The 23,714-nt window shown below is 48.7% G+C and overlaps 1 protein-coding gene across 2 annotated transcripts in view; it reads right to left on the bottom strand.

Moving 5' to 3' along the window:
- Window positions 1–5,584: 5,584 nt before the first annotated feature.
- Window positions 5,585–23,714, bottom strand: part of CELF5 (CUGBP Elav-like family member 5) — a 29,479-nt gene continuing 11,349 nt past the window's right edge. The window contains exons 3-13 of one of the 2 annotated variants that reach the window (XM_088535742.1): window positions 19,725–19,773; window positions 15,046–15,174; window positions 14,373–14,452; window positions 13,268–13,414; window positions 9,145–9,289; window positions 8,798–8,944; window positions 8,541–8,603; window positions 8,375–8,455; window positions 7,199–7,342; window positions 6,927–7,091; window positions 5,585–5,653 (exon numbers count right to left, since the gene is read on the bottom strand). In XM_088535742.1, the coding sequence (XP_088391868.1) occupies window positions 6,967–7,091; window positions 7,199–7,342; window positions 8,375–8,455; window positions 8,541–8,603; window positions 8,798–8,944; window positions 9,145–9,289; window positions 13,268–13,414; window positions 14,373–14,452; window positions 15,046–15,174; window positions 19,725–19,773 (1,110 nt within the window). In that variant the 3' untranslated portion in view covers window positions 5,585–5,653; window positions 6,927–6,966. Of the gene's footprint in view, window positions 5,654–6,926; window positions 7,092–7,198; window positions 7,343–8,374; window positions 8,456–8,540; window positions 8,604–8,797; window positions 8,945–9,144; window positions 9,290–13,267; window positions 13,415–14,372; window positions 14,453–15,045; window positions 15,175–19,721; window positions 19,774–23,714 lie in introns of both variants that reach the window. The other variant, XM_088535741.1, reaches the window with a different exon arrangement.

Genomic DNA, 23,714 nt, shown 5'->3' on the forward strand with positions numbered 1-23,714 from the left:
GAGACCTGGTCTGCTCCCTCTCTGCCAACTACAGTCCTGCCTCTCCTACGGTGCATCACTTTCGGTCTTCCATGTCAACAGGAGTAAGGCAGTAGGCAGTGAAAAAGTAGCCTTAGCCATCTTCATAAGAGTTTCCCTGGGCTTGCTCTTATCCCTCTTGACACGTGCATGCCCACACATACATGTATACACTCTCACTTTTCAGCTTCCCCAGCCCCAGGATTAATTTTTGAAGTTTCTCATTGTGGAAAAAGATGAGCAGTGGCAGGATGAAAGAAAGGGAATTAAAACTAAAGGTGTGGAGAAAAGTCACAGGGAAGAGGGACAGAGAGCATGTATGCAACATTGCTCCCTGTGTACACAGGCAACTGAGGCACATTCTCTGCTCTTTCTGCCTTGGGTCCTCCTGCATCCCAGCTGCTTGTATCACAGTCCTAAATTAGCTCCCAGCTTTTGTGGAATGTGTTTTGGGGAGGTGTGAGCTCAGCAGTTGGGGTGTGAAGAAACTAAAAAGTTCAAGTCAGGATTCCTATAAAGGGATAAGTTCTGTCTCTCTAATTATCTGTAAAGCAAGGTCTAGCACTGCTGACAGGCTCAAGTTAGAGCTGCAGCCTCATTTGACTTCATGTTGATTGGCTGCATGTCTCTAGTTGTCCATTCCCATTGCCCTGCAAATGGAAGGCTGCCAAGCATTAATTGTTGGACTCCTGTATCTAGGGAGCTCTCCATCTCAGAGAGCAACTTGCCTAAATTAAGGTATCTATCCACACATATATATGCTTGTGCATGTGCACACACGCACAGACATACATTCTTCACACAGTGTGTGTTGCATTCCCTGTACCTGCACTGTAACTTACACTCCCTCTCCATGCAGCATATGTAGCCAGAGACATTCACCACATGCATAAAGACACCTACTTGTATATATCATGCCATATGCACAAATATTCAACACAGAGTCCCCCCCCTCCAAAAAAAAATAGGTATCTTAATCATACAGCCATCTCCCCTAGCCTCTGGTCTTTTCTGGTTGTTTAATGTGTGTCTTTCAGTGCTAAATTACTCTTCCAGGAGTAACTATGTGGATTTATCCAAAAGTTAGAACAAGGGCCTTGTCACCTCTTCCTAGCTATGGTTACTGTGGCCCACAGACAACAGAGGATCTGGGGAGACTGAAGAGAACCAGGCTGCATGTTATGAGGGAGCACGTAGAGCTGTGTCAATTTGGTCCAAGCAGAGCTTTGTTTATGTAGTGATGTGCCTCTGAGATGGAACCACAGATGGATTGGAAGGAAACGGGGGCATTTACACCAGGCTCTACAACTTTTCTAAACATTTTGGAAATTCTGCTGATTTGAGCACAGTTTGGAGCAGCTGGGGCTCAGTTGGTTTCATTTCTCATTTGCAAAATGCAATTCTCATTTAGGCCTGCTGAGTGAACAGGAGGAGCTGAAACAGCTTCTCTGTTAGACTGGAAGCTGCAGAGACCCTGGATAGCAGGTTACAAAATATTCATTACTAAAATATATATATTTCTATTCTTGATCTGTGAATGTCTGTGCATTCCCTGGACATATTTCTCACCTCTTTATTTTGTGGACTCCAAAAGCCTCCCCATCTACTGTTGATAGCGTTTTAATCTCTATTTTTATTAAACCATGTTTTTCATGTGTTGGTGTCATGTGCTGATGCTTTTTCTGTCTAGAAAGGTTGCTGAATTAGCTTCCATGAGTGTGGGCCTGTTGGCAGATCTTTACGGACTGCAGGGGACCTGTTAAATCAACTCTTGCTTTCTTGGTGCAAATACCAAGACTGATTGTCCATTCCTGCAATGAACAGGAGAAGGGGCGCGGAGGGAAGTCTTCGAGAACTCTTCCGTAGCATACTTGTGCTGTGGGTATGTGTTGTGCTTCATTACTTCTTCTGGCTAAGAAAATGCAGCTGCTGTTTGAATCCTCCTGGTTTGGGGTTGCTCCTCTATGGAGTCTTTCTCTTTATGTTTTCTTCGGTTGGTCAATTGGGTTTTTTTTTTTTTTGCTTTGATTTTTTTTTTCTGGGAGGAGGGAGTAGGTTTTGTTTGTTTTGTGTGTGTGTTTGTTTTGTTTTGCTTTGTGTGTGTCGTTCCCTTGGCACCCTCTCCTCTTCTTCCCCACTCTTGCCCCCAGTGAATCTTCAACTCGTTTCAAGAGTCTCTGAGAGCTGAACATGCCGTAGAAACTGGTCAACAGGTCTAAAATTTTTGGGGATGGGTGGGTATTATATCAGGCTTGTGCAAGGGTAAGCAGGACTAGAATGGAGTGTGCAGAGAGCTGCTCATCTCAATGCTTCCTCAGTTTTAGCTGATCATTTCCAAGGAAAGAGAAAGCAGGTTGAGTTGGTAGTATGAGTGCATCCCTTCTCAAGGAGAGGCAATGTTTGGATTTGTGCAAAGCTGTTATCTGGAGAAGAGACACTGTTGGCCTCCCCATCTCTGCTCTGTTGACTGCTAAGGGCTAGATTCAGTGCAATCCTGTTCTGAACAAAACATAAAAACTCTGTGTCTGCAAGAGATGTCAGTACAGCTTGAGTTTTCATTCTGGTTACTTCTGTAGTCTGAAGTGGGAACAGTGTGTGCTGCTTTTAGTTGCAGTCATTTTTTTATTCACAACATAGGAACAGGCACCACCTGGGTATGTTGCTGCTTCTCTATGTATCATGGGCCTTGCATTTTGACCTGACAAAATTTTCTGTGGCATTACATGGAAATGATAGGAACTTGCTGCAATTCATATCCCCTGTGCAGTTTGAACCCACCCCTCCTAAACAGACTCATACACCTGCTTGTTACTCATGTTTGCACAAAAGACTATGGACCAGGCACCACAGAACTGTGTGAAGGAAGATGCATCAAAAATTGAGCTAATCCGAGATTTCGTAGCTTTCATTCTCCTCTCATGTTCTGCTTTTTTTTTAGCACTGCTAAATAAGGCTTTCAAAGCGCCTTCTCGCAAAAGTACCAGCAAAAATAGTGCTGTGATAGTGGCCATGGCAAATAGCACTGGTAATCGTAGTGTGCTCCTCACTTTCAGTGAAAAAAAAAAAAAAAAAAAGAGTTTGTGCTATTTTGGCTGAGCAATCAGTATTGACTAAGTACACAGATATTCTTAAGCCTGGAATCTGCACACAAGAACAGTACCTGGTTTATATTTTGCTCTGCTAGAGTTGGGCAGGTGAACCTATCCATTGAAATTGGGTTGATATAACAAACTTGTGTTTTGCGGGTCAGATCTTAAGAATGGAATAAAAAAAAAATCCCAAGATAGCCTTTCAGTGAACTGAAACACTGTGTGATACAACATTGCCTTATTCTGTGTATCTGACAGGACTTGGGCTCCATCATCCATCCTTCTGTGAAATGCTTGCCTGATAGCACAAGTGTCTTGCTGAATGGAAACAGGCTCTCCTTACCCCAGGTTTTTGATTATCTTCAAGTGTAGGCACTATCTAAAAGCAGATGCAACTAACACATGAAATAAGACCCCAAGTTACTTGGCAAGTAAAACTTTTATTAAATAAATTTAAGATTTTTTTTTTTTAGACCAGAGTGAGGAATTTGACATTGATAAAGCTTGTATCTCATTTGTGACATTGTTCAGTCACATCAGTAACTGTGAGGGAAGAAACTGATTGTAAATTCTTATTCTAAACCAGCTTGACCTAGAATTTCCAAAGTGTTTTTTTTTTTTTTTTTTCCATTTTGCATTTGTTGGTCATTTTCTTTTTTGTTCAAAATTAGATGAAGTTTAAACTTCATGAAATTACTTGTAGCAGAAATAAAATACATTATACAAATCACATACATAATAGATGTTAAGTATAAAAATGGTATTTACAGTCAGTAAACATGGACTGTTGAAACACACAGACTTCCACTGCTCCATCCATCTTTCAAACTCCACATCAGATACAGAGGGGTGGTTGAGGAGAAGTGAATGTACTTGGAGGATTTGTCCAGAGACACCTGAACAAGGGGAAACTGGAGGAGGATGAGAAGTGGCTGGGGTCCTCTGAAGCTCCCAGATCTCTTCTTAGTATCAGTTTCATTGACCTTTCTCCACCAGCCCTCTGTTCATGCTTAGACATACATGCATGTGTGCGTGCACACACAGACACACAGACACACACACAGACACACACACAGACACAGACACACACACACACACACACACAGAGGAATGTTCTTGGTACTTTATCAAACTCTGAAATACTCTGAAGATTTTTTTTTTTCTGTGTTTTGGTAGAAACTCAGGGGATGGTTCAAGTTGTTAAATGGATGCACCATTTCAGTAACAGCCCCTCCCCCATTCTAGGGATTTTTGTTAAATCAAGCTCTGAACTATGTTCTGTGCTTAAGTGTACGATATCTATATCTATGCTGCATACTGTATAATCTATCCTTTGAAGGGGGAGGTGGAAGAAAAAAAATTGAAAGATAGCTCTCTCTTGTCATACTATCCTCCTTGTGTTTGCTTGGAAAAACTCTGCAAAGGGTATAACAGGCAAGTCCCCTTGTTAAATCTTGCAGAAGAAAATGTTCTGTTCAGCTTGGAGGTTGCAAATGCTTGCTAACCATCTTTAGATTATTTCCAGTGTGTGGAGGCAGTGTGTAGCCCCTTGCAGGCTTCTGTCACTCTATTTTGGTGATTTTGGTTTGCTGGAATTCTCTCATCGTCTCTTGCCTTGATCAAGAAAATTTCCCATTACCATGGAGAGCTATCAAACATGGGTCATGCGTGCAGATGTAGTACAGTTCCTGTAGGTAAAGGGATTTCCTCTGCTTTCAGCCTAATCCAGGGGTGTTCAAGATAGGCTTTGGCATCAAATTCCAGGAGCTTGGTCTGCAGAAGCTGTTGGAAGATTAAGACTGGGAGCTGTTGAGATCCTTAACCAAGCTGGTGCTAAGGTTGGTAGGTGAGTGACTCTTCAGCTGAGCAGCTGGCTGTGCCTCAATCTTGGAGGTATGTAGTTTTTCATTTGTTTGTTTCTCCTTGCTTCTTGATAAAATTGAGCAGAGAGATGTGCTCTCCCTTGCTCTTTGTCCATCCTCTCAAAAGTTCAGGCCAATTTGCAGTGCCTCCTGAGAAGACACTGTTGCAGAGGCAAACCCTTTGCTTCCAACCCCTCTTGCAAGGAGTCAGTTTCTGAATGGGAAAGTTTGGTCCTGTGAGTCACTTTTTAATAAAAAATAGAGACTGTATATTTATATTTATCTATGAAAGGGACAGGAGATGGGGTGGGGATGGCTAAGCTCCCATACATCACTGTGGTAACCTAGAGACACCCCTCTGGGTTTTCTTGGCCTGGGTACTCCAGGCATACCCTGAGAGGAAGAGCTTCAGGTCCGCAGGTCTGTTGGTTTTCTGGTCCCTTTGATATGCACCACATCAACAGCAAATGTGTGAGTCCATTGTGGCAAAAAAAATCTTCCTGCTGGGCAGATACTGAGCCTTCGCTTCAATTACATGTTTTTGAGGAGGCAAGCTGAAGGCAGATGAGGCAGGTAGGAGAGGAGCAGAGGAAGGAAAGGAGTGATGTCAAAAGAGTTCAGAAATTTATTGGCCTCTGTAAATCAACCTGAAGCAGAAATTCTTCCTCTGGACTTTCCCTTCACCTGAACAGAAAAGGGTGAGGGAGTTAGCAGGTTAGGACGACACATGTGCAAACCTCAGGCTTTGAGCTAGTGCTTCTTAAAGGTGGAGGGATATGGCCCCATTTAGAAGGGATGAAGCCCTTGCCTTGTTCCAACTTTGACTGGCAGGAGCTGACATTTTAACAGACAGCTCCTACATCAGGCAGCAATTCTGTGGCCCTTCATAGCCTCACCTATACTCATGAGCCTCCCAGAGGAGGCCATCCAAGGCTCAGCTGATGTTGTAGCAAGCATTCTGAGTACGAATGCATAGGCGTGGTGATTGGTTCTGTAGCCCCCAATACAGACTTTGCTCATCTCTTTGCTCCAAACCCTTCCATAGACCTACTGTGACAAAAGCTTGCACAGGGAAGTTTATCAAAGAGGAGCCAGCTGCCAGGAAGGACACTGAACCATTTCCAGTCATGACCCTTCTTTGGCCTACTTGTAATAGATTGGCCCTGTCTGAAGTGGGGTCGCTTGGTCTCTATGTTCAATTGCTGTACCAGGCTGCCCCCCAAAAAAAAAACAGGAGGACGCCTTCGTGACTGCCTCAAGGACTAACTTTCTTTTAATCTGCTTCCTACGATCTATGTGAATCAGGTGATTGTCCCTCTTATCTTAAATGCGTTGTCCATGTAATTCCAGGACACCTGCCCCCAGCTAAAAACAAAACTATTGCGTTTTTAATCTTGTTAGAAAGAACAAATCTACGGAGGGGCTGGTTCCCTTACATCACAGGCAGATTATTTGAGCCTTTCTGGCTATTGAAACCTTTAGTTCCTGCCTGAGCTATGTTGTAGGAACACTGATTTCCAACAGAGCCACAGCTCTGCCAGTGCCTAGCTGCAGACGTTACTGAACTGGACCTAGACCCAGGGGCTTGACTTCCTGGCTTGACCTGTCTCATCACTATGGATTTTCCTGGCAATCACTGGAGTATGTTTGATCCTGGTTACCCTTACTGGACCTGATCCTGACCTGCAGATTGACTTCCTGGCTTGACCTTGGACTTCCCTCATTGCCAGAAAATTGCCTAGTGATCTGGACTGTCGGTTAAATCTGGTCACCATCTCCAGGCCTGCCCTGGCCACATTTCTTAGTTATTGTGAGGGTGGGCTCTTGCTGGCAAGGCCTCTGCTCTGCCATCCGAGTTCCTGTGTTCAGCTCCCCATCCCTTCAGGGAGCAGCTACCCTTGAAGCTACCGGACCCTCAGCAGCAACACAAACAGTGCTGTAAGGTTGCTGGCTTTACCTGTGCTGCAGAAGTGACTCCTGCTTGCTTGCTGCTGTCACTAGGGGTGGTTGGCATCTTTAGGTCGTTTTAACTGGACCTTCAAACGTTTCATGCCAATCTGGAAGCCGTTCATGGCCTGGATAGCAGTCTGTGCACTGGATGGGTTGTCAAAGCTTACAAAACCTGAAGAACAGGATATGGGCATGGCCAATAGCTCTTGGCTTCATGGCGTATGCACGAGTGTCTTGGTTATCTGCCATGCTCTCATATCTGGCAATATAAGCACTCACCAAAACATTTGCTCTGGTTGGTGGCACGGTCCATGAACACCTTGGAAGAGATGATATTGCCAAAGGGCAGGAACATCTGCATCAGCTCATTGTCTCCAAACTCCTGAGGGAGATGGTAGATGAAGAGATTGCAGCCTTCAGGACCTGCAAGTATGGGGCAATGGGCAGGGAACGAGCACAGGTAGCCCCCAGAGAAAAGAAAAAGAGAAGTGTACTCAGCTCAGAGCACAGGAGAACCCGAGCACTGCCTCAGTCTGTCTCAGTCTTCCCTTGCTGACATCTTTTAATGACTAGTCCAAGGAAAAGGATACTAGGGGCTGCCCAAGAGCATGTGGGAAGAAATATGCAGAAATAAAGGTTCTAGAAAGCAGATTTGGCTATCACAGCTTTCCTGGTTGCCACCTGGGGTGCTGGGCGTGACAACTCTCTAGCAATGGCTGGGTTCTGTTGCGTTGGAAAGAAGTCAGCTGAGGAGATTCTCCCACCCTTGCTCATCACTGCCCAAAGCAGCAGGCAATTCTACATGGAAGTTGCACAGGTAGCCTTCCCTACCCACAGCCATGCAGTGGTTGTATTTGTCCCATAAGCCACAGCCCAAACTGTTAATCTCCTGAATCACTGTACATCCTACTTATGGGCTCATCTTGTCCCTGTGAAGCTGATAAGAAGAGGGGTCTTCCCCTTTCCTGACACCTGCTGTAAGACCTAGGAGCAGATCAACTGCTTTAGTTCCGAATTCTTTCTAGATGAGTTTTGGAATAAGCTGAAAAACAAACCCTGAAGCTGGGAAAGCTCAAGAGAGGAGGAGGAGGATGCCTTGGAGACTCGAGATTGACTGTTACCAGTGTGGCTCTGGCATCAGCAAAGAGAGGAAAAGGTGCTCTTCTCCTCAGCTTGACTACACTCTTGGCTGTCAAAGGCTGGTGTTATACTGACTGTCAGCTTTGCTCCGGGCAGCATCTGACCGGCGGCGAGCTCTGGAGATTTGTATGACAAGCATTTTCTTGCTCTTTATAGTCTGCTTACTGCAAGGTTGGTTCCATAACCCAGCTCCATTACAAAGGATTACAGTGGACAAGGATTAGTGTTGCCTCCTCTCCATTGACTCTGTGGTACAGATGATGTGAACCAGCCCTCTTTCTCCCTGTACTGCTCCATTCCCATGCTGATCCTCACCTTCTCGCTGCTGCTGCAGGATGGGAGGCGGCTGAGGAATGCTCTGCGCCAGTGGAGTGATGGTGGTAGTTGGATACACAGCTATATTTCAAGGAGATAGTACAAACTGTTTACCTTGGAACCCTCAGCCACACCAGGAACTGAGAGAAAGGAGGGAAGCTGTTACCTGCATACTGCTGCACTCCGGTAAAGGCTGGGTGCAAAGTCTCTGCTACTGAAGGGCTCTGGGCTGCAAAGAAGAATGGAGTCAGAGGCACAGCAAAAGGAATTGCACACACACATGTTCCAGTGAGTCTCCATGCCTCGCTGATAAATGGCTAGAAGTCATCTTTGGTGCGAGGATCCAGAAAAAAAGAGAGGTAACTGTAGTTCCTGAATTCTTTTTTTTTTTTTTTTCCTCCCTCCCCTTCCAACTGCCCATACCTGAGTATGGCACAAGGCCATTAGTGTAAACTGCGTCCAAAGTTGGATGGCCGTTTGGGAATGGCACCACTCCGGTGAATCCGTTTGAAATGGGTGCTACCAGCCCTGGCATGGCTGCTGTTCCCAGGAGAGGAGGTGACTGTAGCCCTGCAGAACAAGAAGAAAAGGGGATCCTGCGTGAGTCAAAATCGTATGAAGCTCCTGCTCCCTCCATCTGGCTGGCTGGCAAGAGCCTGATGGGGCATGGGGAGCAGTTTTCTCTGCACAAGTACTGTGATGAATATTGCAGCAAACAGTTCATAGGTCATGAAGGATTCACTGTGTCCTGGCCCATACTAGGCTCTCACCTGATGTTGGAGCAAGCGGAGTGGCTGGCAGCCCGTTGAGACTGACGGCACCGATCTGCTGGATGTGGCAAGGGGAAAAGGCGACGCCAGGGCTCAGGTAGCTGCCATGGGAGGTGGAGAGAACTGTTGTCTGCTGCTGCATCAGCTGCAAGGCAGGGTCACATGTGGTCAGGATCACATGTGGCCAGGGCCACAGATGGTCAAGGTCCAGCATCTCGGAGCCTGCAGCCAGGGCTGGCTCCTGTAACAGGCCTAGAACTCCCTGGTGCCACATACTCGGCTGGGACCACCTGGCTGCTGTGATGGACCAGCCTGCCAGGGCTGGGGACCAGTTTGACCCAGGTAGTGGGGCATAGCTGCTGCTGCAGCAGCTTAGTTTGGGTCCTCTTGCAAAAACCAGAGTTACAGCTGGGTGCCTTTCACCCACCCCGGACCCTCTGCTCATGCCACAAGCCAGCAGCCTTAGGGGTTTCCAGCTGCCTCTTGGCTACAAGCTGGGCTGTCCACAGGAGCATCAGAATAGCCCTGGAGGCCCTTCCTGTTCAGATGGCCGCTGTAGTGGAGATGGGGCCAGGAAAGGGGCATGCTGTCCACCCAACAGCAACGGCTTTATCAGCCATGCAAAGGGGATGTTAAAGAAGGATTCCATCCAGCCACAGCCCCCATCAGAAAGCCCTGCCCTGTTTCCTGGTTGCCATCTAGCATGGCACTGAACAGGCCTTTTGCCCAGCCTTTGCAAAGGGACCAGGCTGCTTCTCTGCTTGCTCAGGGCCCTGCTGCACATCTGGGTCTGTCCATGCTCAGTGCCAGTTTCAGACACTGCCCCGGGAGTTGCTCTGGGATCCTCCAAGCCCTGTCTTGCCTCAGGCTGCCAGAGGCCAGAGGATGGCGGCTCCTTTTGCTTCCCCCAAAGGAGAATTAGAAGAAAGAAGGAAAAAAAAAAATCTCCTTGATCCCTTTGGCTTATTCTCTGGAGCATAAGATTAAATTAGAGTGCTCTCAAAATGCAGCAGTAACACAGGTTTAGCAAAATTATCTAGCTCCTTTATAAGCCTTGTTCTCACCATCAAGCAGGAGAGACATTGGCACAGCTGCCTGGAAACCACGACTTCACGGGTGGAGACAAGGTGGGGAAGCAGCAAAACCAAGCGAAACACAGGTCCTCTTTAGGTTGTCAGTGTCTCACTGACACAGTGTCTCACTGTCACCGTTGCACAACAACTGTGTTGCACCATGTACTCTGCCTTGTCCGCAACACACGGAGACAGCAAGCCAACGGGGCCCAGGCCTCAGCTAGAGGAGCTGGTTACTCCAAAATATGCACATCTTGCTGAATCCCCTGGCACACCAGGAATACAGAGAAGTGCACTAGGTACACTGCACCACACGCGTGGGGGTGCACAAAATATGCTTTGTGTTTTGAACTAATTTATGGGGGGAAAAAAGCACTACTGAAGCCTGATATATAGCTGGTGAATTGCACCAGCTTTTTCTTTAATATTCCAGACCTTTTTTTGTATTAATATTTTTTTCAATTCCCATTCAGTTGCATGATTTCATCTGAACAGATCACTGAATTCAACTTACTGAGTAAGCTAAAAATGAAGGAAATAGTCTCTTTTCACTTGCAGAAGAGGCACCTGGGATCAAAAATCTGTTTAGCACTTAAATAAAATGGCTTTAGATTCTTAACTTAGTCATGTTTCTAAGCTAAGGACAAGATATTTTCTTTCAAACTATCAGATAACAAGCACTGTTTGAACATTTTTCACTTACTGCATTTTATCTGAATAGCTCAGGATAACCTTAGACTTCATACAGCTTCCCATTATTTTACATTTACTTTGAGATTTTTTAAAGAAAATGCTTTTAGTATAAATTAAAAACATAAAACAAAAATCAGGTCCAAAACTTTTTCTTCTTCTCTGTCCCAGGCAGGGGACCATCATTCTTGTGACATCTCTGGGGCTGCACTGGAAAGACAACAAATTCCATGGGACCAGCAAGAGAAAAGTGATGGCACATTAAAACGTAAATATAAGAACCAGTGCTTGTGATGTACCAGTTCGCCCTAACAGCGCACTCTCAATCCAATCCAGTGACATAACTGTTAGCTGCATCTCGTGGGCCTGTGCGCATCCTTGGAGACAGCATCTCCTACTCCAAGACCTACATTATGGAAACATGAGCTAGGTCAGAGATGCCCTGAGTCCTGGCTCCTCCGGGATCTCAGCTCCCAGGACAGCCTGTGACAGGATATTTGGAGGAGCTGTAAGGAGAGCTGAGAGTGAAAAGCCTCTCATCTGCCCCCACTTCCATGGATCCTAAGTGGCCTTTCAAAGGGCTGGTACTGTCTCTCTCTGATGGTGACACTTCATGCATACAAAAACTAGCCAGGATCCCTCTTCTAGGGACAGGAAGCAAGACTGGGAGGAAATAAGACAAGAAACAATACATGTGTGAGATTGGTGGCTCAGCAGGAAGAAGGAGAGAGAAGCAAAAACGGTGGAAAGTAAATGAGAAAGGAGGAAAACTGAACGGGCAGGAGACCTGCTAAGCCCTAAGGCAAGAGAAAAGCCAAACTGGTTCTGGAGCAGGAAGGGAAAAAAGAGCAGGCTAAAATCAAAGAGGAGGTGACAAATCTACTGACACAACTAAGGAGAAAGAAGATGCAGAAAGAAGCAAGCAGCACAGCTAAGGCCTGATTCTGGTTTTTCTTTTTTTCTTCAGCATGAGTTTCTGAAGATTGGAGGTGTGAGGTAGGCACTTAAGACTGAGTCCAGAAGGCCTTGAAGGTCTTGCTGCTCTCCTTCCTGAGACACTCCGGGCCATGAGCTAATAAAGCACTTTTGGCCATCATGACCTCACTGCACAGCCCATTCCTGCCTCCTTCCTCATCACATCAGTGTCATTTTCATGGCAGCAGAGGATACACCATCATGTCTTGGCTGAGCCAGTGAGCCAAAGACCTCAAGTGTAGCTGACGCATAGATGGTAGGGCTGGAGGGAAGTAACTAACCCTGGCAAAAGAGATACTATCATCTGTTCAGAAAGGGCTCGTCCCTTTAAATGATGCTTCTGCTGGCAGCCTTGCTGTTTCAAATGGTATAACCATTCTCAGCCTTGTTTCAACAGGAAAATCAAGTATTCTACTGGACAAATGCTACCCTTGGTTCCCAAAATTTCCCACCAGTTTGTTTCATCCTCCAGGAAAGGACCTTCTTTAAATTCCTTTCTTGGACACAGGTATCCTTTATGTCCTTGAGAAATCGCCATTTTCCATGGGCTTAATACTTGGCAGCAAAAAAAAAAAAAAAAAAAAAAAAAAAAAACCCAAAGTGATGACAGTCACTGAGAAGACTCAGAAAAGGGTGCTTTCTCCGGCAGAACTGAGCAGGACCTTCTTGAATTTTGGACCTGCCTCAAACATAAATGGGAATCACGATTATCACCTCAAGACAATGAGGTTTCCTTGCTAAGATTGAAGGCACAGAGAGCTTTAGCAGACAAGGAGCCAGAAAACTAAAACATCTGCAACCCTCTGCCCTCTCTAGCTTCCTCTCCAGCATCTGACAAACCACACAGTCACATGAGCTGAAAGAAAAAAAAAACTCAGGAGTCAAGGACAGCACTGGGGACTAGGCCCTTCCTGAATATTGCAGCAGGGAAAGAAGCATGTGAAGCTGGGTCCAGGGTTCTCATGGTGGCGCAATAACAGAGACACGCATTTGTGCCATGGACACAAAAGAGCTCACGAGCTGGCAGATTGCCAGATCTGGCAGACATCACTGAGGAATCATGGCTCTGTGCTGTCCACAAAACAAGACAGAAAAATATTGGTCACATCTGACCTGTTCCCAGACACCTCCGCCAGTCTGTATCACATCAGAGAAATCCAACCTCACTTAGGGAAGGTCTCAGCTTTCTCCTGTCAATCTCTCCAGGAGAGGACTGCACAGGGACTGAGCTGCCAATTGCGAAACTGAAGCCAGGAGTGACTTTCAGGTGCTGGGAAGCTTTCACACATTTGCTACATTGATGCTCTCTGTGATCTCCCAGCCCAGATAGCGTTGCCCCATAGCCAAGAGGGCAACCTTTCCCCACACACACGCGTGATACTCACAGCCTGCGCATAGGCGCTGTATGGGCTGAACGGCAACGTGAGAGATGGAGTGAATATCCCCAGCTGCCCCACCATTTGCTGCATACGACGGAGGGTCCTCTCTTTATCTGTGTCAGCAAACTTCACCACTAGACTGGAGGAGGCGCCCTAGGCACAGAGAGAGGAGACAGAGAGGAGGTGGGGGAGAAGAGGCCATGGGACAGCCAGAGAGTCTCAGTCAGGCAAGGTGGGATGGGGCAGAACAGACAGGAGAGAAGAGCAGGAAGAGGAGCAGAAGTCTGTTGGCGTGAAAGTGCTCAGGAGCTGCCTGGAATCTGGGCTGTTCCCTCCATCCATCCCTTCTCACTTGCACACAGAGGTCTGGCACAGCTGCACAAGCAGGTGCATACATGCCTGTCTGCATTCACCAAGTGTCAGGCTGGGGGCAGCCAGGAATACCAAGGCAATGGTCAGGCACAGGCACTATCTTTCCACCACTGTGGGCTTGGCTGGACAGAACAGGTCCTGGCAGCTGCAAACATCCTTGCTGCAGCAACTCACTTCTGCCCAGAAACTGCTGCAATCCAGGTTAAAGACACATCACAACTGCAGCTATGCTTGCATGAAAGGGCACAGTTCCAGTTACCCAGCCCCACACAGTGCACAAAGAATTCCCACTCACACCCAGCCTGCCCAGAGAACTCCGGTACCCCCTAACAAGGCTGGGGAGTGTGCAGGCACTGGAGCCCTCACTGTTCACACTGTTGGGTTGTCAGCTTGCATCCTGCTCATTTGATCTATTCCAGGTAGCATGAGAGCCACATGGGCCATTTCTTGGATAACTCTCTCTTTTTTTCTAAGCCTTTTTTTTTTTTCCTTTTTAGCATTAAGTGCAGTTGCTACCAGTCTGGGCAGACACAGACACATGCTCCCCAGCCCAGGAGACAGGATGGTTCCCAAAGACGAGAGCATGGCTATGACACCCATCCTCCCAACCTCCCCAACGACCAAACAAGCTGGAAACTGCAGCTGGATCTGTGTTTTTTGAATCGTGCTGGGTATTCCCTTTCACAGGGTTATAAGAAAAAGGATTGGGAAGAGGGTAGGTACCCTGCCTCATACTCACGGGCATTGTCTGGCTGCCATGGAGTGCGTGGATTGCTGCCTGAGCCTCTGTGTGGGATGAGAACTTTACAAAAGCACAGCCTGGAAAGGGACAGAAAGAGCACAGAAAACTGCAGTGACAGGGTTGCTGTGAAGCTGCTGCCTGCAGAGACAGGCAGAACATAGTATCTGGATCTCAGGCAGGACAAAGAAAGGCTACCCTGCGAAAGTGGGGGACAAAAAAGTTGACTCATCCCAACTACCTTAGCCTTGAAAAAAAAAATGGAAGAGACTCAAAGCATTACCTCAGTGATAAATCTTGTAGATGATATCACCATCTCTACATTTTCCTCAACATTACTCACTTTCCCCAAATTCTTCATGCACTCCTAATTCTGGGTGAAAACATTTCAAACTGCTGAGCCAGCAGGCTCACTAGTGATCCTGCTAACTCAGATACTCCTCTGCTTCCCCTCCTATCACCCAGGTCTTATCCCATCTTCCCCATTCTGTCATTGTAGCAAACAACTCTCCCTGCCCTGCTCCCCATGTCTGGTTGAGTTGCAGTGTTCACCTCCAAAGCATGGGCTGGAGATGAGTGCTCCAGGGCAAGGTGGGAGGCAGAGGCAGCGAGGCAGGTGATCAGGACCTGAAGAGCAAAGAGAAAGGGGCACAACACACAGAGGGGTTCACACCTTTGCTGTTACCATCGGGTCCACGGAGCACCGTACATTCATCAATGACCCCAAAGGGTTCAAAGAGCCGGAGCACGTCCTCCTCAGACTGTTGCTTATTTAACATGCCCACAAAGAGCTTCCTGTCCCCTGGGGGAAACACAAAAACATCAACCTTCTGTGAGGCTCACAGTCCAAGGCAGGATGGGGGCACCTCAGCAAAACAACCACCTGGTATTGAAAACATGCCTAGCACGGAAATGATTTGCTCCTGGCTCCAATGTGTCCTTGGGGTCAGCGTGCAGGGTTTCCTGAGCCACAGGCCTGAGCCGCTAGCACCTGCAAGTGGCCTCCCCTGTCCTACACTACTGAAAGGAAAATGAAGGCTTAGTGTTTTTTTTTCCTCTTCATTATCTCTTTCTTTTGGATGATCCAGTTCATGTGGTAATATGAAAAAATGCTGCTATGGAAGAAGTATCTGAGTCCCACTTGCCTTTCCCTGGTCCAGTGTAATCAGTATGTAGCTCAAGTTTTCTACCAGGGCCTGTAATAAACTCTGGCATTCTGGGTCTCAAGTTTGCCTCACAGCAGGATCAGCCAAGCACCAATAAGGCAGTTGGGTGAGAGCCCTGGTTGCCCCTCTCCCATGGCAGAGGACATTTTGTGCCACATCTTAACAGGGCTGAGGGGAGAGGCTGACCAATGCCTCCAGACATGGGGCCTGGGTCCTGCAGGTGTGAGCCAAGCAGAGGTAGGATGAGGTGCCCATGCTGCCTCCTGCCACCTCAGGCCACAGGGGCACCAAGCGGACCTGCAGCGCACAGCCAGGTGCGACCCAGTCTAGCAGAAATGCAGCCTGGACTGCTGCGACCAACTGTTCGCACAGCACCAAGAGTGCCAGTGTGACACTCCCCCCCCGCCACCTTCCCCATTTTTGGTGGTCATGTCAATTGAAGAGTTAACCCTTTCTCACCACCCTAAAACATGACCCACAAGAGTGAGTGTGTTAGGACACAGTTCAGGAGGCGCAATGAGGGACAACTCCTTATTGTCAGTGACAGGATCAGAGGGACTGGCTTCAAACAAAGCCAATGTAATGTGACACATGTCAGGGAAAATAGCAAGAAGCTGCTGTTTGAGAGTGCAGTGACCTGAAAAAACAACAGGTCTGTGAGCTAAAACAGCATAGACTACGGGGGGGGGGGGGGGGGGTGTTAGTTTGTATGTGTATGGCAGGGATGGATGACACACAACACAGCCACACTGCAGGCATCCTCTTTGGCTTGGAGGTTGGCTCCCACCCAGGTGAGGGACTGAAGCTGTAAAGGCAAATAAAAAGGAACACACCTGTCAGTTTCAAATTGCTCATGAATGCCCAGAATGGCAATATCAGAGAAGAGTGAGGTTACTGACAAGATAAGAGAAGGATTTCTTTTTATACTGCTTTTCCTTGCACACAGCCCAGGTCTCCAGATTGCTGAGGGAGAAGACACTGGACACGTGCCCCCTGGCATGCTTGTTTGCAGCAGCAAGGACATGATGAAGGCTCCTGTGCTGCCGATCTCTCTTATCATGGTAGTGCATAACAAGTATGTTGGTGCCCTCCCCTCTCTTCTGCCGCTCCACTACCAGCAGCCAGACTGCCCCATCACATTACACATGCGGCAAAACCCAGCAAGTCCTTTCATTGGTTCTCTGTTGGTCACTGCTGCTGGCACCATCAATCCCTGCTCAGGGACCCACTCCTCCTTGGCACCCTGGCCTGTTCTGGCAGCTCTTCAGATGCCGAGCACCCTCTCCCACCTGTTTCAACATCCCCCAAAGACTTTGTCCTCTCTCCCCCGTTTTTTCAACAGCTCTTGCTTTTTACCCTCTGACTGGCAGTTTCCGTGCTGTCCAGCAAGCAAGAAAATCACCTTCAATGCCTGGCTGTTGAGTTACCATGGAAACGCTCTCTGGATGTATTGTTCACCCTCATGGTGGTGATGTTCTTGGACAGTCTGTGTCCCCACCCCAGCTTCTGATGGCCCTGTTGGGCTCACAGCAGTGGTGTAGGGGAAAGGAGCAAGCTTAGAGCTGTGCCGGAGGGACAGGACACCAAACTCACACAGGCAGCATTCACATACTAGTACCCTCCTCCTGCAGAGCTTAGAAACAGTGCGCTCAATAGCCCACTCCTGATAGCAGCTTTCTCAGGGAATGGCCAGAGCCCAAAGATTAGCAGCAGCTGGGCCAGGAAACAAATCCCAGTGCTCAAGCTTCTTGTATTTGATTCAGGGTGCTTAATTTGAGAATTTTCAGTCATGGAAGAGGAGAAAGGAGCTCCCACACTCCAAGTGCAATGCAGAGTTGAGCAGCACTGTGTGCAGGCTTCTTCAACCAGCACCTCTGCCCAGGGCGAAGCTCCCCTTTGCCCCTGCCACCCTGGGGCAGCTGATAATTGCAATGGCTCTTCCCAAGCCTGCAGCTGAGGCTGGCTAGTTTGACATGAGGAGTGTCACAGCAGGCTGGAGCTATTGCCCAGCCTCATTTCCACAGGCAGCAGCAGCACGGCTCACGGCCAGCCTGGCCAGCAGGGCTCCAGACACAGCACAGGACGCCTTCATCTGCCTTTCTATAGGCTGTCAGCTGTGCAGGTGCCAGAGTCTCCAAGAGCAGCTCCCAGGCTTGCAGGCAGCTCCTGTCTGTACCCAGCGTCACAGGGCTGGGGGTGCATGCAGCGCAGAAGCTTCCTTCAAAAAGGAAGGCTTGAAAAAACAGACTGCTGCCTTTCTGCTCTGAGCTACAAAATGGACGCAATGTGCAACATTTCAAAAATAATGGCTGTTTTTTTCTGAGATTTCCACTTGGCAAAACAGCAATCCTTGGAGAGGAGAGAGTTTTGCTCAAAAACAAACAAACAAACAAACAACCTTTTTTTTTCCTCCCATGAAAAACCTCTTCTCTGGAAGAAGAGAAAAACCACTCTTCTGGAAGCAGAAAAAGCATTTCTTCTCGAGAAACAAGTGGTGCTGGGAAAAAAAAAAGTGTGATTTCTTTTTGGTTGTATTTTTCCTTGAAAGGTGAAAAAAATGCCATTTTGCACCAATTTTGTGAGAAGCCAAAAAATAAATCTTCCTTTTCAATATAATGACATGGAAACACTTGTTTTTTTTTTAATAATATGTATTTTCTCTACCTGCACAGCTCTATTAGGATAGCAAGCATTTAAGTTACTTTAGGTGGAAGTTGTTCATAATATAAAATGATAATAGTTAACAAAATATATGGTAGGATTTTTTTCCTTTTTAGACATGAGGCTCATCTCACTGTAGGGAAGGCAAAAATAACTAATGGACAGACTGAGATAATCTTATTCATGCTTTATAGTAGCCTTTCACTACAGAACTGATTCAAAGGAAGCTGATGGAGTGAAATGTAGAATAACAGGCTACTAGCTACAATGGACGAAATGGCACATTTATATATTCTTGTTATTGGCTCAGTTATTGCTATGTGCTCAGCACTGCTCCCAGGCCGAGATGAACACTGCTTGGGAGGGAATTGGGGGGCATCAAGGATGCTCCCGCTTTGCCGCAGTTGATGTTGGAGCTGCCCCCTTCCCCAGGCCCCATGAGAGGCCTGGAGGAAGAGCTGAGATTGGCAGCAAGTTGTCAGCCCCAGAACTGGGCACTAATAAGGCCTGGCTGGACGCAGAGGTTTCCGAGGCAGGCACATAGATACATCTATAATGATATCTATATCACATCCTTGCTAATACAAAAGTGAATACAAACTGTGTGGCAATGATGCCTGAAAAATTAAAAGAAAGCCCTCCAAATTAAACGCAATATGAAGGATATTCTCCCCTGCAGGGATAAGCAGTCTCACATATATTCTCCCTTCCCCACTAACAAACTGCTTTCAAAGACCACACAAGGCATAGGAATGGAAGAGGAGGAGAAATGCATCAAGGAAAAGCAACAAAAGGGCTTCATAAATCTGCCAAGGGTTGGAGCTGCAAACCTTCTCCACATGGAGGAGGTATCCGAGCTGGCATGAGCTCCCGCTACATTAACAAAAATTCCTCTGCTCTGAGCTGCTCAGCTTGTGCTGCTCTAACCAAGCCAGTGCTCGACAGGCACCTCCATCTCAGGCCGAAACTCAGGATCCACCCTTACCTCTCAGAGACTATTTCTCCATCACACACCGTGTTTTGGAGCAGCACTTGCTGTTGGCAGGTAATGGGCTTGCTGCAAGACTGGTGTAGAGGGGTTATCCCACAGCACCAGGGCAATAGAGGGGTAAGCAGCAGGCAGGGGAGCACCAACCACAAAGCAGCAAGCTGAGCAGGTTGAAAAGCCAGTGCTAGGACAAAGATTTTGCATTTACAAGTATGAGATGGAGGAAAGGTCCTTCTAGCTGCCCACTCCCTCCTGCACCGTGCACCACGGCTGCTGTTATGCCTGGGGCTGGAGTTGCCAGGCAGCAGCACCCGGAGCAGGCTGGGAATGGAAGCAAGGCAGCAGCTTGGCTGCCAGCGGGGCCAGGCTGAGGGCTGCCAGTGCACAGCCCTGCTCAGACTCCTATGTGCCCTGCAGCACAAACACCTCCCCCTGCGGCCACAGCGCAGCCTGGTCAGGCCAGGCCCCAATGCTCCTGGCTGGGACCCTTCCCTGCAGCAACGTCATCAGCCATAAGCAAGGAGAGATGACAACTACCTCCACGGCTCTCGCTGTCTGCAGGTTTCACCTGAATTGGGCGCGCCATCTGCAATGAAAGAGAAATGCAGAGCATTAGTGTATGGCCAGCTGCCAGTCAGGCAAGATCCCATCAGCAAGCTCTTCCCAAACTGGGAGCCCTGCTAAGCAGAGCTGCTTGCGCACTGCAGGAGGAACTGAGCAGTGGCCCTGAACCACACTGGGGATAGCGCCATGTGCAGCCCAGTCCTGTCCCACTGCTTTGCCAGCCCTGCTGACCACGGCCTGGCATGGTGTGGCACAGCACAGCATAGCACCACGGGAGCCATGCCTGGCTGAGTGCACTAAGCGTTCCTTGCTTCCACCAGCGCTGAGGCCGGCTGTGTGGGCCAGAGCTGGCTGTTCGGGTGTTGAGGCCAGGTGTGAGTGGCTGTGGGGTACTGCAGCAGCGCCCAAAATTGCGCGCAGCAGAAATCCTGGGGGGCAGCTGCCCTTCTCCCTCCCCACTATTCCCGCCACGCAGAGGAATGGCTTTATTCCCATCAGGAAGCAAGCACAGCATTAAGCTAACCAGATGGGGACAGAGGCAGAAGGGTGGCCTCGGATCTCCGCTCCCGCGCAGAGCTTCCCCTCTGGGAGCAGGGAGCAGGCAGCACTGCACAGCCCCGGGCCCCGAGCCCCGCTCGGGTGCCCCAAACGCCAACTCTGCGCCACCCCCTCCCCCACGGCAGTTGCTCCAGCTCTCAGCACCTTGGGTGAAGGCGCTGTCGTCATGGAAACCACGGTTCACTACACAGAACCTGACATTTGTGGTTGCCATGGAAACCAGCTCTTGGGGGCATTTCCTCCACTTTGCACAAAAGAGACATTTCGACGTGATCTCCGAGGAGGGGGTGGGGACACTGCCCACCCATCTGTCCGCACCTTCCCCTGCTCCCTGCTCCCCAAGACCAGCTGCGGCAGGGGGAGGAACAGCACAGGATGGGACACGCGCCATGGCGGCATGAACACCAGGGCACGTGCCCCTGCATGCCCTGCATGCCGAGCCTCACACCGTGGCAGCCACAGGTCACTGGCACCAACATGGCCAGTGTTGCTTGCTCGCTGTGAGCTCCAGCAGGTTTGAGAGGGCCCAAAGCGAAGGCTTCTCCTGGCAAGGGCTTCCGCGCTGCACATGGGGTGCACGGGAGAAGACAGAGAGAGAGCAGAGGCATGGGAAGAGCTGCAGTGACCTCTGCAAGGGGAGGCCTTGCCCCCAGGCTGTGGCATCCTTGCACGGGCCTGAAGACACAGAGGCTCCCATCGCATAGTCCTGCTCACCCATGCGGCCAAGAAAGAAAAGTAAAATACCAAAGACTCCCCTCAAGCAGAAAGAGAAGCCCAAATGTGCACAGAGAGGGGCAAAGTCGCTTTAACTCTGGCCTTGAAGCACCCCTGCGGGGTCCCATCACCACACACAGGCCTCGGGCTATGGACTCTGTCCCTGCAGCAGGGATGGTCTCCCTTCCCTTGTGGCCATGGGAGGAAGGGAGCAGTGGCATGAGGAGGCAGGCTGCTGGTTTCACTGCAAACTCTGGAAATGCAAATGTTTGTAGCCTCCGGTCGCCAACTGCCATGGGATCAGGGAACACACCTGAGTCCAAGACAGTCACATCAGTAGCAGCACGGGTGGTCCCAGATGTCAAGTGTGCATGTCCCAGAAAGCAGGTACCAACAGACCGCATGTCTCTACTCTCCCACACGCGAGCATGTATGTGGTGCAGAGGACTTGAATCAGTGATTTATGTGGCTTTCCCTGCCTCACTAGCTGAGCTTAATTTTCGTCATTAAATTATTTAGCCAAGCATTAAAAATTAACCTATTTGTTCATTTCTGAAGAGTCTCCCATTAACATTTAGCACATCCTGCCAGGCAACATGCCCACCCTGCACTTCTCCCCTCCACCTACCTGCTGCTAACACTCCTTGGCCTGATGAAGCATGTGTGGCCAGGGACACTCTGCGGGAGGGACAGCAGACCCTGCCTCTTCCAGCTTCTCCCCCACATCCAGGCAGGATGCGCTGCTTCTCTGAAGACCCAAACACACTCCTGCTCCACAGTCTGTAGCATCTCTGCCTGCACTGCACCCTTCTTGCACAGGCGGCCTGGGCGGTTCACTTTCTCCAAAGTTCTGCTGACCATGGGAGCATTAAAGGCCTTCTGATGCTACTAAGCACAGGGTCCACATCTCCTATGTACTGCTCAGCAAGCAGTGAGGAGACCCCAGGCAGGAGGAGAGGCACTGCAGCCTAAAGCTCTCCAGAGAAAGGGTGGTGATGGGAGGTCTTGCTGGTTGGACATCATCGATACTTCACCCCAAACTCAACCCCAGGGCCTGACGAGCACACAGAAGAAGGGTACAAGCTCCCTCTCTGCTTTCAAGGAAATGGTCCCACCCTTGTAGCACTCTTCAGATCACGGATCTGCAGGAAGAAGGTGTGGCCCTGCTGAAGTCAGAGGAATCACTGTTCTTGACTTCAAGACCATGTTTTTCAGTGCTAAGGTTCTCCAATGCAATGACCCAAAAGGACCTAAGCATCATCTCAGCCATCCAGGTGCCACATCTGCCAAGGAGGAGCTTTGACCACTATGACTTGCTTCCTCAGCTTTCAGACTGCAAAAGCTGGAGAGAAACAGCAAGCCCCAGGAACAATAGGGCTCGCTCTCTATTAATTATTGTGAATAGGCCCTCAGGTGCAAAGCAGGGGAACCTCAGAGAATTAAGTGGGTCAGAGGCAGAAAGCATGAAACACACAATGCCAGCTGGCTCCTCTGGGGCTTCAGGAATCCAAGGGCATCCAAGGCCACTGGCAGAATGAGGTCCTGGGTCTTGGTCTCTTCCAGTCATGGGATGCTCTTCTGCTAGCCGCCCCACCAGGTAGGTCACTAGATGTTTAGAATCACAACCACTTCTAGCTGTTCAAAACACATGCATCTAAAATCAGCTTGCACACTAGGATTCTCTTTTTGATCAGGAAGGCAAGCAGAGAGATGGCCTGGTGTCAGTCTCAGTGCTCAAGACTCCTGCTTGCATCTTTCCACTGATGTCTCAGGGTAACTCAGTCCTGCCCAGAAAGACCATCCTTCAGAGTGAAAGGGTAGTTCAGCCTCACACAGAAATGTTAGCAGCATTACTATCAACACGGCTCTGCAGGCTACTTAAGAATTCCCCCCTCCCAGTCCCACTTAGGAGGAGACAAAGATCATTATATGTGCTATTTTTCAGATGGAGAAACCAAGGTACAGGCAGCAGATGAAGATCATGTGGGAGGTCTGCAGCAGAAGCATGAGGTGAAGCCGGGAGTCCAAACCATAAGGCTCCTATCCCATTAACTCAGGCCTTCCCTTTTTGCATAAATAAAGAAGACTGTAGATGGACTGCACCCCACTGCTTTATATCACAGGAAAAAAGCAAATAAACCTTAACTAATTTTGCAGGTTTCCTTGGTGAAGTGTTTTCCTTACCCCAGCACAGAGGACAATCAGGCAGAGTGGAGAAGCCACCCACACCCAAACAAGGTGAGGGCTGAGTGAAAGCAGAGCTGCATGCAGGTATTCATGGACATCCAAGCAGTGTGTGGTCCACAACACATGCAGACCAACTGTTGCACCTTTTGGGTTCTCTGCAGGCCTTTGTTGCTCCTCCCTTAACATGCTCCATCATCCTTGTTCTTGCTTCAGCTAGCACTGCCCTGCAAGCAAGGCAAGCACCTTATCACTGCGACTCAAAGCTTTACATCTATCCAATATCAATGTGGAAGTGACAGCACCATTACTGTGCATTAACATCAGATAACCAGTGTGGAGGCCAGTCCAACATAGCAATTACAGCCCCTAACATGTGCATGACCGTTTGGCAGACACATCTCGGGAATTGATGGTCACTCTGTCCTCACAAGGCTCCTTTCTTGATGCCTCAGGGCACAGCACAGAGGAGGACTTCATATAATCTTCCCTGTTGCATGATCTCTT

The sequence above is a fragment of the Tinamus guttatus genome, unplaced genomic scaffold (genome assembly GCF_059628265.1).
Source record: "Tinamus guttatus ecotype Peru unplaced genomic scaffold, ASM5962826v1 Tinamus_guttatus_pri_ptg000643l, whole genome shotgun sequence".
NCBI lineage: Eukaryota > Metazoa > Chordata > Aves > Tinamiformes > Tinamidae > Tinamus > Tinamus guttatus.